Source organism: Elephas maximus, chromosome 21, assembly GCF_024166365.1.
Source record: "Elephas maximus indicus isolate mEleMax1 chromosome 21, mEleMax1 primary haplotype, whole genome shotgun sequence".
NCBI lineage: Eukaryota > Metazoa > Chordata > Mammalia > Proboscidea > Elephantidae > Elephas > Elephas maximus.
This window is the reverse complement of record NC_064839.1, coordinates 63,826,249-63,845,092: the sequence shown is the minus strand read 5'-3', so window position 1 is coordinate 63,845,092 and position 18,844 is coordinate 63,826,249. Positions and strand designations below refer to the sequence as shown.

At 37.2% G+C, this 18,844-nt stretch overlaps 1 protein-coding gene across 1 annotated transcript in view; it reads right to left on the bottom strand.

Annotated features, from left to right (window-relative positions):
• Positions 1 to 1,040: 1,040 nt before the first annotated feature.
• ANXA10 (annexin A10) overlaps positions 1,041 to 18,844 on the bottom strand; it is a 102,246-nt gene continuing 84,442 nt past the window's right edge. The window contains exons 7-12 of the mRNA XM_049864180.1: positions 11,843 to 11,896; positions 11,654 to 11,747; positions 9,968 to 10,063; positions 7,846 to 7,904; positions 4,339 to 4,461; positions 1,041 to 1,252 (exon numbers count right to left, since the gene is read on the bottom strand). Coding sequence (XP_049720137.1) covers positions 1,184 to 1,252; positions 4,339 to 4,461; positions 7,846 to 7,904; positions 9,968 to 10,063; positions 11,654 to 11,747; positions 11,843 to 11,896 — 495 coding nt within the window. The 3' untranslated portion in view covers positions 1,041 to 1,183. The remainder of the gene's footprint in view (positions 1,253 to 4,338; positions 4,462 to 7,845; positions 7,905 to 9,967; positions 10,064 to 11,653; positions 11,748 to 11,842; positions 11,897 to 18,844) is intronic.

Below are 18,844 nucleotides of genomic sequence, written 5' to 3'. Positions count from 1 at the left end.
GGTTTGGTTTTATTTCCTTGGTATGCAACCTGGTGTAACAGAGTTCGGCTGCTAATCACAAAAGTCGACAGTTCAAATCTACCAGGCGCTCCTTGGAAATCCTATGGGGCAGGTCTACTCTTTCGTACAGGGTCGCTATGAGTAGGAACAGGCTCAAGGGCAACGGGGTTTTTTTTGGTCAACTTCACAAACTTGTCTATCATTATTGCATACGCATCCTCATTTATCTTGCCTGACTTCCTTAACTGCCGCTTTCTACGATCTTGGTTTTTGTGTTTACTCTTGCTCTGATTGGAAGTTCTCTGTTGTGGACTCACGTCTTTCTGCCTCTGCTTTCATACTTGGCTAGGTTGTGGCTTAGGTCTAGATTCTACTCAAAATCAGATCTCAGTGAGTAGTCTTTCTTTTGCTGATTTCAGTTTGCTGAATCTTGAAAGACAGAAGAGACCAAGCTCTACCGAATGCACAAAGCGTGATAATTTCCAAAAGACTTTACTACTTATGTTAAGATGCAAAGACAAAAACAGTGAGCAATGGCTTTTCTGGCATTGTTTGGGCAAGTGGTTTGGTTAGACACTGACTCAAAAAAAAAAAAAAACTTGAGATGAATTGCCTTTACTAGAGTGGTTGTCAAATGCACACATATAAACACACACAAATACCCACACACACGTGTGCCCACACACATATACATCAAAATCCCTTGTAAATATAATCCTGTCAAACACTTACAAAGCTGCATTTTGCTATTTTTATTTTCTTTTAAAAGCTGCTTTAGCTTTATTTTATTTGTACAAAAGTCTTGAAAATTCTTCTAAGGGGGATGGTCACCCACTGTATTGTCCTTGATCTCCCAAGACATACTTAGGACTGCTTTGAGAACTCTCTTGTAGAGTATCAATAGTTTACATTTCAACAATTCCTGTTTCAATGAGATACTTTTCATTAATCCATCATACACAATTTAATAAATGGCTGATTTGGATAATAGGTGAAAAGCCAGTATCACATACTTTCATCAAGAGAATTTTCTTGGGTTTGGAATAATTTTCAAGAGAGATGAGAAAATATGATTCTCTAGTTTTGTTATCAGGCTACTAGTAGCACAATTTTATCAGAAAATCTACACTTTTGATGCATCTATAAAGCAGTATGAGTGGCCCTCCAAATCCTTCTCTTTATTTTAGTAGTCGTCAGCATCCCCAGCACAGATGGCCAGCAGCGCTTTCTCATAGTGCCCTGAAGCAAAATTCTGAAAAGAAAAAAATAGATATTTGAAGTAATATGTCATAGTATTTCTAGAAGAGAACTTTATTTCCTCTGAAATGCAGTTTGAAAGACCCAAATTTATATACTTTGTCATTCAAAGCTTTAAAGTGTCCTGGGAACTATTCCCACTGGAAGTTATTTGAAAAACGATACCATGTTTGTAGTCACCATAAAGTGGTTTAAGTAAAGTTGATTGACCTCTAATATGTATTTATGAGAATAGCTTGCAGCTGAATTAAATCATCTCCTCATCTTGAGAAATTTATTATTATAAATCAGTATAGAGCCCTCTGGAGAGCAAACTGACAATGTAACTCAAAAGAATATTTATACTCATAAATGCAGTAATTCTACTTGCAGAAATACATACAAATCATTATCAATTATTGATGATCACAAAGATTTATGCTAAATAGCATGTACCTTAATATTGTTTATTGGAGTGATAAAATGAAAATAAAATGGAATGTACAAAAATATGGGGTAGTTTATATACTTTACAGCTCACACAATAGGATATCATGGTCCAATAAAAATGTCCCTTTAAGCAGTAAAATAAATGATTGTTTATATATATACATATACATGTATTTTTTTTTTTTTTAAGACTGAAAACACCTAAAACAAAATTTCATTAGTGGTTATCTGTGGTAGATAACTAGAATAATTTTTTATTTTCTTTTTATTTTTTTTTATAGTTTGTTTATAGTTTTCTAAAAAGGGGCCCTGTTGGCACAGTGGTTAAAACACCCGTCGGCAGTTTGAACTCATGAGCTGCTGTGCAGAAGAAAGATGTGACAGTCTGCTTCCATTAAGATTAAACCCACTGCTGTTGAGTCAATTCTGACTCGTAGCGACCCTATAGGGCAGAGTAGAACTGCCCCATAGAGTTTCCAAGGAGCGCCTGGTGGATTCCAACTGCTGACCTTTTGGTTAGCGGCCATAGCACTTAACCACTATGGCACCCCGGGGTTTCCCCGTAAAGATTACAGCCTTGGAAACCCTATGGGGAGGTTCTACTCTGTCCTACAGGGTCACTATGTATCGGAATCAACTCGAGGGCAATGGGTTTGTGTTTTTATGGGGAGTTATAATTTCTACATATTCTAAAATGATAAAACAATAAATAAATACAACTATAAAAGCTATCTTCATTAAAAATCAACTATCACCTTAATGTTCTCTTACACAAGATCACGTGATTATAAGTCATTGCTTTAAATGCACATAGTAAAGTTACACTGAGCATTTGTAGACATTGATAGACTTGGAGGTGGCTGTAATTACTTGCAGTATGTGCCTAAGAACTACTTTATTTATCTGGAAAGTAAGTTATGACATGCAGTTCTCAATGGAAAATTTCTATCACCACTAAGAGGTTTGAGGTCTCTAGATGGAGCAAACAGTTTGCCCTCAGCTAGTAGTTGTCAACATTCCCAGCACAGGTTAGTGATTCGAACCCGCCCAGAGGCACTGCGGAAGAAAGGGCCTGGTGATATACTTCCACAGCCAAGAAAATGCTATGGAACAGTTCTGTAATACCTGTGGTTGCTATGAGTTTGAATTGACTCAACAGCGGTAGAAAACAATAACAAAAAGACCATAGGGTTTTCAAGGTGGGTTTAAGGAGAGTTTTATCCCAGACAAGGAGATAAGATTTCTCTTAACTGCTCCATCAACTCTTACTCTCAGGAAACAACCTCGGCTACCCAAGGACCTACAAAGTCTTCTTTTGTGGTTTTATGGTCTCTTGGTCCTTGGATTGCTGAGTTTCTTCTGGAGCACTCTTTCACTAAACTGAAAAGATATTTTCAAAGAAGTGTAAGAGATACCTTGCAATGGAAAATTTCAATTGAAAACAACATGAACAAGGCGACAGCATTTAAAAAAAAAAACTAAACTGAAGAGATATTTTCAAAGAAGTGTAAGAGATACCTTGCAATGGAAAATTTCAATTGAAAACAACATGAACAAGGCGACAGCATTTAGCTACGTGCAAAATATGAGTTAAGATATATTCTCAGGCCCTGCTTGTTCTTGATTTATTGCTTGGCTGTCACCATCACGAAATTCTTAATATTTTGAGCAAGGGGCCAAGCCTTTTCATTTTTCACTGGGTCACCAAAATTATGAAGTCACACCTGTATATTCCGACAATTCCTCGCTAGGTTTCACCAAAACCCTGGGAAAAGCTTAGAAGTACCAGAATGAAGAAATTGGTGTTGAATTCTGAATCACCCTTCTCTGCACTTCAAGGGCTAAAGAGAAAATTCTACCTAACTAGCAGTGATAAAAAATCACCAGTTTCTGAGATTTGGCTGGCTGCCCTGCCTTCTCTGAGGGTATGAGAGGTGGTCTGAACAGATGGCGTAGTAGTTAAGTGCTACGGCTGCTAACCAAAGGGTCGGCAGTTTGAATCCGCCAGGCACTCCTTGGAAACTCTATGGGGCAGTTCTACCCTGCCCTATAGGGTCGCTATGAGTCGGAATCGACTCGATTTCACTGGTTTTTTTTTTTTTTCCCCTTTACAAGTAGTGTTGTCTTGCCAAAAAAATGCATTCCCCCCCCCCCCCCGAGGACTATCTCCTGCTGATCCTGACCATACTTCAGAATTAAGCCTCCAAAGCACTATTATTGTGACTGAGTATTTTACATGGGAGCCCTGGTGGTGCAGTGGTTAAGTGATATGGCTGCTAACCAAGAGGTTGGCAGTTCAAACCCACCAATCGCTCCTTGGAAACCATCTGGGCAGTTCTACTCTGTTCTGTAGGGTAGCTATGAGTCAAAATCAACTTGATGGCAATGCGTTTGGTTTAGTTTTATTTTACATCACCACAGCAATGGTTTTTGCTTAAGACACATCAAACAAGTGTAAATTCTGTCACTGAGGTAAAGGTTTCCAAGATTAGTGCCTGTTGATGTGCTAATGCCTGTCTGAAGTACTAGATTATCTCTGTTAGAATGCTTAATTTTTTCTCTTCTAGTATAAAGTTATTGAAATTAAAGCTTTTGTCTCAGTTTCAAAAGGGGACCTTATGTGTCTAAATAAATCACTGGCAGGAGACTTACTTTGATATCGTGAAACAGGGATTTTCCATATCTCTCTTTGTATCGTTTCCTAATGGTCATCAGGTCTATTTCACTTCTGGCAATTAAAATCCTGATTACGGTTTTATTATGAAAACCAAAGTCCTAAAGGATATAGAAAAGAGGAAAAAATGAGGAAACTGTACCTTAAATTCAGTGGGATTCCCTGGGAGGTGCAAAACAGTTAAATCCCATGCTTGTAGCCCAAAGGTTGATCATTCAAGTCCACCTAGAGGCACTTTGGAAGAAAGGCCTGGCAATATACTCCTAAAATAATCAGTCATTGAAAACATGGTGGAGCACAGTTCTACTCTGATACACACGGGGTTGCCATGAGTTGGAATCAACTTGACAGCAACTGTTTTGTGTTTTTTTTTTGGTTTAAAATAGACTCCTTTCTTTTCCTGTACCAATTTGCTCTTCTTTCTGTGTTCCTCAATTGCTGACGGCCCTGTCCATGGAGCCCTCTCTCTTACTGAGTACATATTATGATATTCTCCTACATTTATTTTACTTTTTAAATTTTCCTGTAATTTCTATGTCCAGTGTCACAGCCTTCACTCTGGTCTTTATCATTTCACCCGCAGATTCTGGAAGAGTATCTCCGTGTTCCAGCCTTGTTACCTTCACACTGTTTCCTTCACACTGTACTATAAAATACAAACCTGATCACGTGGCTCTCCTAGGTAAAAATGCATCCTATGGGGTGTCATGGATTGAATTACGTCGCCTCAAAAATGTGTGTATTAACTTGGTTAGGCCATGATTCCCAGTATTCTGTGGCTGTCTTCCATTTTGTGATTGTAATTTCATGTTAAGGAGGATTAGGGTGGGATTGTAACACCACCCTTACTCAGTTCACATCCCTGGTCTGAAGTCAAGGCAGTTTCCCTGGGGTGTGGCCTGCACTACCTTTTATCTCTCAAGAGATCAAAGAAAAGGGAGGCAAGCAGAGAGTTGGGGACCTCATACCACCAAGAAAGCAGTGCTGGGAGCAGAGCAAGTCCTTTGGACACGGGGTCCCTACACCTGGGAACCTCCTCGACCAGGGGAAGATTGAGGACAAGGGCCTTTCTTCAGAGGCGACAGGGATAGAAAGCCTTCCCCTGGAGCTGACACCCTGAATTTGGCCTTGTAACCTACTAGACTGTGAGAGAATAAATTTCTCTTTGTTAAAGCCATCCACTTGTGGTATTTCTGTTACAGCAGTACTAGACTAAGAGTGCTTAAAAAAAAAAAAAAAAAAACTAACTCCTTGCTAGATGAATGTTATGCAGTAAGACAGCAATTACATTTTCATTTTATATTCTATTTATTATTGAAAACTGAAAAGAATAAGAACTCCAGGTACTTGAAATATTTGCTGATTTAAATGCAAATATTCAAGAAATACAAAGATCAACTTCTGTATACAAGACCCAGAAATAATACTGCTAATAGGGTCGCTATGAGTCCGAATTGACTTGAAGGCACGGGTTTTTTTAAGCTGATTTGAAGCTGATTTCTTAGATTAAGAAATCAGCTTCAAATTGTCTTTTCAAATGGTGTAGTAGTGACATCCAGTGGCCACCAAGCATAATATAATTTTTGATGTCAACATTTAGGCTGTCGACCTAACAAACGTTTCATAATTTGAGGTTTTTCTAAAATGAATGAGCTAACCAAGTTTCTATATTTAAATCACAGATAAGTGTTTGGCATGCCCTGGAAAAAAATTCAGAGGTTTTCTTTGGCTTAAACAAAAACAAACAAACAAAAAACCAAACCCGTTGCCCTCGAGTCGATTCCAACTCATAGTGACCCTACAGGGCAGAGTAGAACTGCCCCATAGGGTTTCCAAGGAGCACCTGGTGGATTCAAACTGCAGACCTTTTGGTTAGCAGCCTTAGCTCTTAACCGCTACACCACCAGGATTTCCTTTGGCTTAGGAGGAGTGAAAAGTGTTTTTTTTTTTTTTTTTTTTTTACAGTATTTTATATTCAAGGTCCTCATGCATCAAAAATTTGATGACTTGGGTATACAGTTCTGCCCTTTTCTTCCTAATTATTTGTAAATGCACCTCCCTTCCTTTTTTGCCTTGCAACACACACACAGCCAGGATACAGTTTACATTTATTATTAGAATAAGTAGCCCCCAATTTAGGCATAATTAGAATCAAGATAACTGTGATGATTGTTTCCATCCTTATTTGTGAGTGAAACTATTCTGTTGTGCTGGTTGTTGGTTCTTTGAAGAAGGAGACTGGTGAAATAATCCCATAGCGTTGCCCAATACACTATTTTAAATAAATTTCCATCAAATAAGCTTTTCTGTTTAGAAGTAGAGTAAAAGAGAAGCAGAGGGACTGTGAGAGTTAATCTTTCCCGTGTTTTTAGGTTACATAGACTCTTCCTGTGCATAAATAAAAACGCTCTTTACATAAGACATATAATGAAAACATTTATCACAACTCACATATTCTCACACATACTGCCGACTCTGAACAGATTTTCCTGTAAAACTGCTCTGAGGATATAATGCTCTGAATATTACTGATTATTTTATTAGTACAGTAATTATAAAATTACCATACTACTGGATTTTTAGAATATTGTCTTTGCATTTTCAAGGCCATGACATATATATAATAATTCGCACCAGACTATTACTTTTTCCAAAAGTTTCAAGCCCGTGTGGCAAAGCCGCTCATTACCTCATGCACGTAGGTGTTTGTGACTTTAAAAACAGATGCACCAAAAGACGTGTGATTGAAAAACACACTAAAGTACAAAAAACGTTCCCATTTAATTACAAAGATGGCTTTAGAATGTGTTGTTGCCAAGCAATCTCTTTAAGTACTTTGGGAAACCAACACATCATGGTTAAAAATAGCCACTGACATTATTGTAATGTTTTAAAACTTCAGGAGTGTAGCAATTTCTTGGGGAGAGTTTGTAATGGTTTGACATTTTCTGCTTGATGCCATTTGTTTTGTCTTGCATAAGTATAACGGTGGGATCTTTGGAGATACACAAAAGCACTAGTATTTACCAGTTTCCGAGGATACTAATAGGTTCTAAAGGACATGAGGGATATAGACCCCAAAGACGTAATTCTTAGATACCTAAATTTGATACAGAAAGCAGAGAATTACTTTCATTTAATGTGTCTTATGGAAACCCTGGTGGCACAGTGGTTAAACGCTAGGCTGCTGACCAAAACGTTGGTAGTTTGAATCCACCAGTCACTCCTTGGAAACCGTACAGGGCAGTTCTCTGTCCTATAGGGTCACTATGAGTTGGAATCGACTCAACAGCAGTGGGTTTGGTTTTTTTGTTTTTATTTTTGGTGTATAACACATTTTTCACTTGGGCATGCTGTCTTTGAAGTGTATATATTTATACATACAAGACCAAAATAGCTATCAACATTTTATTAAGTGAAGTAATATTTGGAAGAAGTAGACACAATTTCTGGAGAAATATTAAAAACATATGGATTGTACTTACATGGATTGCACTATATAATCTATACGCAAAATAGGCTGGTTTATCTTGAACACAGAGAACTGGGAGAAATCAGAGAGAAAAGAAGAAACTTTAAGGGTGACGATACATATGTTCTTCAGAATTCGAGAAACTTTTTTATATGGAACAATTCTGAAATAGGGATTCTTTGAGCGTTCTAGGGATGTGGGATTCCATATTGCACACTGTATTGTAATTTTTACACTAAGAATAATAGTAAAATCATGACACAGAGAAAAAATATAAAGTCACCGTATTATAATGATTTATTCAGGTTTTCATTTGGAAGTCTCTTAGTTCCTTCGTATATCCTAGTGAAGAAAAATTTATCCACTCTATCTGAAGATTAAATAGAGCTAGGAAGGAGCCCAGTTTATCTCCGCTATTATACATTTTGAAAACCCTGGTGGTGTAGTGGTTAAGTGCTACAGCTGCTAACCTTAAAGGTCAGCAGTTCGAATCCACCAGGCGCTCCTTGGAAACTCTATGGGGCAGTTCTACTCTGTCCTATAGGATCAACTTGATGTCAATGTTTTTTTTTTTTTTAATTATAGATTTTTATTATTGTAGGATTCAGTATAACAAAGCCCAACCCAATCCGTTCATCTTCCCTTGCAGGCTTGTGATAAGATCTGAATATATTTGAAAAGAATCTGTATGGACCATAACTGCTTTAGACTAGTTTTAGAAGTTGTCGATTCAAAATCCCTATGGCATCAGAACAGCCTAGAGCCAGGTATACAGGTGCCTTTGATGAATGTCAGTTGTTAATTATAGACATTCAACAGTGTTTATTTGAATAAGTGAATAAATTAATGAATTCTGTATTTTGGGCTAGAACTTTCTAGGCAAAATAAAATCACCATAAAAGTGTTTTCTCTGTGGTTGAAGTAATTATTTTACGTTGTGAAGCCATGCCTTTATCTTTTATTTATAATATAATCACTCTTGAGTCTCTGCTAGAATGTAAGCTCCTTGAGGGCAGGGACCCTTGTTGTTCTTTCAATATTCCCTCTGCAGTGCCTAAATCAGGGACCAGAATAGCAGGTGCTCCATAAATGTTATTGAATGAATGGATCAGTTAAAGGGTTTCTAGTACCCCTGTGGTCCACTATTTGTTCTCTCATGCCTGCTGCTTTGTTTTTGGCTTTGGTCTTTGGCAGAAAGAGTTATGCTGAGATTCAGATGACACAGGTTTTAGTCATAAATTTGTTACTAATTAACTGAAAGATGTTGAAGCAGTCATTTAACCTCCTTACATCTTTTTTTTGTAAAAAGAGGGGCTTTGATACATAGTTTTAACTTTTGTTGAGAATTTGCTGGAATACACGCACAGTCTTCTCAGAAAACTGCACAGACGCAAATATTCATATTTTGTATACTATTTTAAGGATTTTACAGAGTGCTTGAAAGCATTTTCTTGGAACTTCTAGCTTAAAACCTTTTTACTAGATAAACTATAAAGATCCTGTTATCTTTCAGCCCCCATGGTAGATTTCTGAGTAGCTACCAGTTTTTCCTTCTATAGAGGGTACCATCTCTTACTTAGAAAAGAGTGGGCAGAATGCTCTCTCCTGATAGCCTGCAGAAATCACTGCTAAATAAAAACTTGGTAAATCTCTTCTATGGTAGGATTCTCACTGGGTTTGGTTTTTTGGTTTATGGTAGGATTTACACTTCAAAGCAAGTTTTTTAGAGAGGGGTGGCAAAAAACCCATTTCCTCTAAGAATAAAGGAAGCCACATAGCTGGTATTTACCTGCTCTTGAACAAGGCAATGGCAGTCAATAAATATAAAGTAGATTTAAAGGTGTCAGACCCCGATTACCTGAAAAATAGGGTCTGAGAATTCAGTGTTTCCTAGCATGAAAGTTGACGCAGCTAATAGGGTTGGGTGTTTATTAGACCCATCAGACTGCCAGCTCAGTTCTTATAACAGTAGATGATAGACCTCTAGTCTCCAGAGTTAGCATTTCATTTAAATAATAAAACTCAGGGAAAAATGCATCGATCAAGTGCTTATATTTGTACCTAAATTCAGTCAGAGACTGTGGGTTTATTGTTGGAGAAAAGGTTTGCTGTACACCAGGTAATTTATTACTTACCAATGGCAACTAGCAGTTGCTGAAAATATCCATCGTAACATTCATTAATGGCGTCTACCAAGTCTTGCCCAGAAATATTTTGAAATTCCTGGAAAACTTCAACAAATTGATGTAATTCAAAGGAGAGTTTGTACATACGATAAATTTAAAATACAAATATTGATTGTGTCGCTATACATGGTGACAATGAATGTTTCCTAAAATGAATAAAAAATACTACTGCTATCAGTTGCATTTGATTTAAGAGTCAGCATAAAGCCTGCGCGTTGGCGACCATTAGAGAGCCTTTGTTGCTCTCCTCTCTTAGGGAACACTTGTCATTTCTAGTGGGAGCCGCTAACTCACTGCTGATTTAAACTGAAGGGGAAGCCCAGGGCCAGCCATTAGATATGGGACATTTGCTTAAGACACATATTATTAGTCAGTCAGACTTAAGTCAACAAAAAAACTTTCTAGTAGAGCTTACATCTGAGAAGTAAGTGCAAAAGTCCTCTGAGTGGTGATTAAAGTAGTGATTATGAAGTCTATGAAGAGTATTCTGAAAAATATGGTATCACCTAGAGGGTCATAGGCTAGAGTTTACTTAGAACTGGGCTACATAAAGCTTCCTTATTTCAAGTACTTACTTATCCAGATTTCTCCCAAGCAACTTTGAGTTCTCACTTACCATTTCAGCAAGTTAGAAGCAGGGAGGCATTTTTTTTTTTTTTAACAGCAATTCACATACAAAGTGTAGGGGTGGGAATTGGGTTAGGGTAGGTCATCTTTTGGAAACCCTGGTGGCATAGTGGTTAAGAGCTATGGCTGCTCACCAAAAAGTTGGCAGGTCATCTTTTAAAAATTTTATAGAACTTTGTATGTTTTATATACATAGAAAAAAGTTCCTTTTTTTTTTTTTTAATGTAAGGGGAAACAAAAAATGCATCAATTTGGGAAAAGTTAAAGTGCAAACTAATGAGGCTGCACCTCTAAGACTAATAAGGCAACATCGCATAAATCATGACATTAATAACAATTGCTGTGATTTATTGTTATGAATTGAATTGTGCCCCCCTCCCCAAAGTTAACCCCTGTGCCTGTAAATATGACCCTGCTTGGAAATAGAGGTTTTCTTTTGTTATCTTAATGAGGTCAGACTAAATAACTAAGACACTCATTGTAAACCTCAATTCTGACTCACAGCAACCTAGAGCAGAGCTGCCCCATAGGGTTTCCAAGGAGTGACTGGTAGATTCAAACTACCAACCTTTTGGTTAGCAGCCTAGTGCTTAACCACTGTACCACCAGGGACCCAAGACACCCATTAGTTACACTATGTTCACTATATTTTTTCAAGACAACATAAAATACACCATGTAGGAAATAGCTACCAATTTGAGTAAGTTCTCCTCAAAAACAGAGACAGTTTTTTTTTAAGGTTGAGTATTTGAAGATTATAGAATTTAGTTATGGGAAAAAATAAAATTATAGAAAAAACTTTACTTCTCAGTAATGTCATTAAATGAGGTCTGTCTATATAAACGTAATTCAAAATAAGTTCCTTTGAAATGAGTGGCTTTTTTTTTTTTTTTTTTCCATTTCTGTGTAAGATTTCCCCTTGTGTTCTGTTTTGTTTTTAGTTAACTCCTTGCTTTTTGTTACTGTAGCATCAGCTGAGTAGCTGGAAACAACCCAGTTAATAATCACCCAGCCACAGCTGCCGGTAGCTCTTGTTGCACAGGGTCATCTGCAGCGTGGTTTTGTGCTCCCCGGTCCTCTGCTGGCAGGCTTCCCACAGGACCTGGAACATCAGACAGACAGGGAGTAGCATCGGAAGTGCCCCCGAGCAGTTTACAAAGGTTCTTCACACTCTGGGTGAGAGCTGGTTCCAGTTACCACTGCGTCCTGAGCAGCCAGAGCAGGGTCTGCGTATCCTTCCTCTCTAGTTCCCTGCAAAGTAAGCACAGGTTTCCCTCCGTCAGTATTTTACTGGACAACCCATCCTGGCGTCGTTGGGAGAAATACGCTGGAACCACCAAACACACTGGTAATTCCTGAGAAAGTTCTACGGTTATTCGAAACAAGGTGATCTCTATTTCATAGTTTGTTTTTTTTTAATTGTGGACTTTTTTGGGTTTGTTATATTTATTTATTTTTGCAGCAGTGATAATCTTTGCAGCAGTGATAATCTTTGCAAGATATTGAGGTGTTTTTCAATTTTCCAGTTCTCTGTGCTATATCTTCCCCGTCATCAGCCATAGCACCCGCTGCCTGACAGGGGGTGATACGGTGGGATTTGATATTGTTAGGGTGAAAATGCAGAGAGAAAGAATGAGTTAATGTTCAGTCTCTGACATGTAAAATAGGATTTGTGCAGCAATCCAGACTTTGTGGAGTGAGAGGATTTTTTATATCCCTCCCAGCCATTATCATATAAAGAGCAGAGACGACCAAGTTGGTTGTAGAGTTTTACATAAGGGATGTCTCCTTCAAACAGAGACCGGGGCGGGGTTGGCACACAGAGTCCTCTGGTCCCCCATCATTATGAGGAAAAGAGGGAGAAAGAGGTAGGCGAAGCAGAGACGTTATTGAACCTCACTCTTTAGATCAAAATGCACAGGGAAAGCTTTTTTTTTTTTAACTACACTGAAGAATATACTGAGAGTATAATGGCTTCTGCCCCTATCATTGCCGTAGAGTAGGTTCCAACTCATAGCAACCCTATAGACCCTGGAAATAGCCACATTGCAATGAACTCAATGACACAGCAAAATTGGACAGAGGGAGGGCTTCAGTACTACCCTCTTGAATTAACCTCAGTTCCTAAATCTCATGACTGGAACCTATTCCTAAGTGGAGGAACTTGTATTTTAGTAGAGAACTGGAGGGGTAGACTTCCAGATGGGGTTATTTATAACTATGGCAGGGACTGAGTGTTCCAGGGCTACAAGGTAGACACTCAGCTAGAACTGTGTGGGAAACACAGATCTTAGGGGAGGGTTTCAGCCCTGGTGAGAGCAGAGGTGATGGTAAACCGTCATGAAAACTACTTGGCTGTAACCAAACTGAGGCAGAAAAAACTAAAAAAAAAAAACCAAACCTGCTGCCCTCGAGTTGATTCCGACTCATAGTGACCCTATAGGACAGAGTAGAACTGCCCCATAGAGTTTCCAAGGAGCGCCTGGCAGATTCAAACTACTGACCCCTTGGTTAGCAGCCATAGCACTTAACCACTAGCCACCAGGGTTTCTGAGAAAAGAGACTGTAAATTAACCACCTGCATGTTTTGGCAGCTAATACTTGAGAAACTCCCATATCCTGGACATCTCTATCTCATGTGGTACATGTCCAGAATTGTCCAGAATTGCCATTCTGTATCCACCAGCCACTCCTTGGAAACCTTATGGGGCAGTTCTATGCTCTTATAGGGTTACTATGAGTGGCAATCAGCTCTACAGCAAGGAGTTTTTTTTTTTTCTGGTCATTTTGTGGCTGAGACCAGCAAAAATGCAGAAAATATCTTGATGATCTGAGGACACTATGACTCTCCTGCTGACAAGAGATCTTATAAACCATGTGCACACCTGTCTACCAGGTGCCTCTGAGAGAGGAGTAGGAGGGCCAGAAATCTGAGAGGACAGTATTTAAGTTAAAGGAATTGAACGTTCACTCACACTGAGTATCCAAAGTATTGCAAGATTAAATTTACCGTATTAGATTAAATATTAGTTCTATTTCTCATCAATCAAGAGTCTGAGGCTTATGAGCGAGCTCAGTTCATTTATAGAAATGAATCAGCTACACTTTTTTTGTGAGTAAATTTGTAGCCCTGGAAAATTTAATATTTTAAATCCTACATCAGAAGCTCTGTATTATCTAAAGTTGTACAAATGAGGGGAAATAGACGTGGGCCTGCCAGACTCACTTCTTCGGCCTCATCTCTTTTGCTTAAAATACCAGGGGACTAAGAATAAAAAAAAAGAATGCATGCATGTAATTCATATTTTTAAAATATGTGCATTTATATAAATATGGGTGCTTTAATGCTTGTAGGAACAAGGCAGAGAAGACAATATTTAGAGAGTGAACGCTATTTTATTGAGTGGTAGGATTACTGGTACAATTTTAATTTCAAATCACAAAAGTAGTGAGGTACAGGGACCTCGGGGATCCTGCAGTTCCTCCTCTTATGTTGGATATAAAAATAAATGGGCTTTGAGGTATTTAGTGAATATTCCAATGTGATTTCACTAATTGTTGGAGAAAGATTATGATTAGATTCCAGTGTCATTTCTGGCTCTTGAGGTTTGGTTACTATGCTCTTCTCTTTGCCTAAAGAACTCATTACTTTCAGACAATCTCCTCTAGTCACCTTTTGGATTCCTCCCTTAAGGTTTTAATCTACACCAAGCAACACATGTTTGCAAAAAATTAATGTGCTATATCTTCTGTGGCTTTACTCCATTTATCTAACAAAATAAACCTATTATGGTGATTCTTAGTCATCTTGTTTGGCTTGTCAGTTTAGAATTTGTTGGAATTGATCACTCCCTCCTCCCTGATACACATTCATCACTTGGCTTCTAGGGACCGACACTCTTTCTTCTCCTTCTACTTCCCTGGTTACTGCTTCTTAATCTCATGGTTCCCCTTTACTTTTCATAAAGCAATCACATACTAATGGAAGATCCAGTACTCAATCTCTAGCCTCCTTCTTACCTGTATACACACTCCTTGTCAATTTTTTAGAATCATGCCTGGCACATTATAGGCATTCAGTAAATGCCCACAGAATCAGTACGTGAATGAAGGAAAGCTAAACAAATAAATTTTAAATGGCAGTAGATCATTAGCAGTAGGCATGGACAGATTTTCTGAGTCACCGGAGTTCTTTCAGTGATCTCCCAATCAAAACGTGTACCTATGTAAACATCTACCCTTGCAAAGTTTTTCAGAGATATTTAAGAAGATTGCTGTTTTATCATTTTTCTGCATTTTTGCTTAACCAAAATCTTTTTTTTTTTTGAAAGATAATATTTTTGGACATTTAACTTGAAATGGTGCCTATGTGTTTACCTTCCTAGGAATTAGTTCTGAAGGGCACCTTAAGCAGACTAGTTCACTAAAAAAAATGTGAGTGAGTACGTTTGTTATTTGGCTTTTCCCACAAAGACAGAGCCAAGCATGTTTTGCCATATAAAGAGCCTAAGACAGCAGTGTGGTGTGTTGAATCGATGTTAAGTATCAGAGAAATAGCATAAATGAGTAGAGAGCTTGAGTTAGGGACAAGATAAAAAAACAAAGGAATGAATTAAAGAGAGTAAAAATTGGGCTGAAAATACTTGGTACAGATAAATTCCCTACAGGTGATTACTGAAAGTTAATGGCAATAACATCCTCAGCTCAGAGGCCTTACTCTGTTTCAGTTGGAGAAATTGTCATAAAGAGAATTCTGAAAATCAGCGTGAAGAGTGAGCATCCCACTGGGCAGTTTCCATTCCTTCTCTCTGTGCAAACATTTAGCATCTCCAGTGTGATTTGCACATATTGATTAATTAATCTCTAAATTGGAATTTTTTATTAAGATACTTAAAAAAAGCTCTCTGTAAATCCAGCTTAATAAAACCACATGCAGGAAGTGTTGTGAGTCACTTTAACGATTCACATTCGTTTTCAAGAAGAATGTGTTCTGGCTGAGTTGTTTCCTTATTAGAAATTGTCCTGTCGGAAAACACTTTAAAGATTAAGTAAAAGATCTTTTTTCCCCCAGAAACTAAAAGTGATTTTGAACACTTTCCAATTAGTGAATACCTCAAGGCTCCTAGACTCCAGTTCCCACCTCCGCTTCTCTGTTAATTCACACACACACACAAAGTGTGGCTGAATTATCCTGATGTTAAAAAGACGAAGACGCGCAAATTTTACTTTGATTCTGAAAGTGAAGATGCATCAGGAGGTGGAGGGCATGTTTATAACAACCGGAGAATTGTAGACTATTAGTATTCAGAGGGATCTGAGAGAAGAATGAAGTCATATCCCTTAATTTATAGATTAAAAACCTAAATCTCAAGAATGTTATGACAAATCCAAGGACAAGCAACTGAAATATAACAATACCAAGAGGAAAAGATACATATCTTGTTTTATACAGAATGTGATACATATATAATATACATAGCCTCTGTGTGTGTGTGTGTGTGATGTTTCTCCCCGAAATAGAGATGGACAGAAGGATAACTGTCCCAACTAGAGAGTAAGAGAGCTTTGAGTTTATACTCCTGTCAACGGGCTGGAATTCATCATCAATACATTTTGTAACACTTAAGGAAGGAATTCAATTTCTTTTTTGTAAAATACCTGCAGAGATTCTCCCTGAAATGGTGTATACACGTAGGGGTCAGAACAGATTTTTTTTTTTCGAATTCCTTAACTCACTTTGCATCTTTTTTCAATTATCCAAATTTACTGATCCAAATCCTGAATCAGGGATTCCAAACCGAAGAACCATTAATGTAGAAGTTGGTAATCATGACAAATCTTCAAAAATTTTAAAAACCTAAGAGAAATCATATGTTTTGCTAAGCAGTATGCAACACCATGGGACTTCTCATCCTCAAAACAAACAAACAAAAAAACAGTTGTCGTCAAGTCAACCCTGACTCATAGTGACCCCTTTTGGGCCAGAGTAGAACGTGCTCCATAAGGCTTACAATGGCTGATTTTTTAGAAGTCAATTACCAGGCCCTTCTTCTGAGGCATCTCTGAGCGGACTTGAACCTCAAATCTTTTGATTAGCAACCAGGCAGTAAATTAACGATTTGCACCATCTAGGGACTCCCATCTTCAAATAGAATATTAAGGAAGATTACTGAATATGTATTTTATACGTCTATCCTCTCTATTATGAGTTTAGCAATCTCTATTTGTAAAGTGTGTTTTAAATTTTAAAAGAAATGAACTGTGAAATTTTCAACTGATAAAACAATTAAATTGTGTTTTTTTTTAAAACGTGTATGTCTACACAAATTATTTTATTATGTATACAAATACACACACACTCTCACACCCATACCCTATCAATAATAAAAGATCATTGTTTAATTTCAGGAAAAAGGAACTGGAAATATGAGTAAGATTGATTACCCTATTATATCAACGGCAGGCACTGTTCATTGATTTTTTTTTGTCCTTATGATTTATTTTTCTCTGTTTCATTTTTAAAGTGCCTTTTTTTTTTCTTTAAATTAAAAGGATGCTTATAAAAATACCCTGCCATTCTGATTTTTTGGCGTCAGTTACTTCTAAGTGGTTTTAGCTCAACCTTTAAAGAGTTGAGATTCTAAGAGGTTATTTGAAAATTGATGACTTGAATATTTTATTAAATAGAAGTAGAATTGGAGTGGAACTAAATGGAGTTGGAGGTAGGAGAAATTAAATTTAACAATAGAGGTAGAGTGTACTTATGATTGGTTTCATGTTATCTTTCTCATTAGGTAGATATGTGATCTTGGGCAAACAATTAAACCTCTCTGAGTGTCATGGATTGAATTATGTTCCTGTGCAGAGAAGCCCCTAGTCCAGGGGAAGATTGATGAGAAGGACCTTCCTTCAGAGCTGACAGAGAGAGAAAGCCTTCCCCTGGAGCTGACGCCCTAAAGTTGGACTTCTAGCCTACTAAAAAAAAACTGTGAGAAAATAAATTTCTCTTTGTTAAAGCCATCCACTTGTGGTATTTCTGTTATAGCAGGACTGGATAACTGAGACACTGAGCTTCAGTTTCCTTTTCATGCAAAGCAGGACTACCACCAGTTGGGTTCCCTGGGAAGCTGACTCTGAGATGGAGATTAGCATGCAGCCTGTTTATTATTGAACGTCTTTGGGATCAACCCATTTAGAAGGGAGAGTAAAAAAGAAGCAGGCTCTGGCAGAGCGTGAATAGTCCTAATAAAATGAAATGTAGTCCTAATGAAATTAGTTTTTTTCCTACTAAAGGGCTTACTTTTTTTTTCAATGAACTGAAATACATTTCTAGTTGCACGTTAAGAAAGTAAAAGCTTTTTTGATATTAGGATACAGCTCATAGATTTACAATTTAATAATTGGCTTTAGCAGGAACATTATCTATTCCAAGAACAACCTCTGAGTGAAAGCTGTTATTTTTTAAAAATTGTTTTGTTAAATAATAAACATCATTTTTATATTAAAAGTAGGAAGTAAAACATAATGGAAAAATACCATTCGCAATACCAACCCAAACATCAGATAATTAAAAATAAAGATAATAAGAAAACTGCAGTGCCCATGTCTTTTTTTTTTTTTTAAAAAAAGGTGATTTAGAAAGACAGACCATACTCCTGGATTGAAAATCTGGAAGCTGTTATTTTAAATTTTATTGTGTGCCACCATTACTTTCAAAATAGAAAAATAATAAGCCTTTTAAATTGAGAGACTGTTTTAATTAAAATTAATCTTATGTAATTCAAAAGTTAGAAAATATTCAATTAATATGCTGCCAAGATTATTTTAAATAATAATAATTATTATTAAGTGTCTCTTTTCCTATAAATGACTTCAGTGTCTGTTAAAAATTAAAATAAGCTTATTCCTAAGACGATTTACACAGAAATCTCAAACTTGATTATGAAACCCCAAATTATGTATCTTTTTTCCATCAGTGTTAACATTTCTAGGGATCAGAATCCTCAGTTAGGATTTGAATAATTGAGGTTGGTGATGTAGCCAGTTCTACGGGCTGTGCAGCCAAAACATGTAAATCCAAATCAAACCAAATTAAAACCAAGCTCAAAAAAGCAAATGCTTGATTTTATTCATAGGAATTCACTAAAAAATTGAAAATTTTAGCCAAAAAAATTTACATAGCAATATGATATTCTTTTC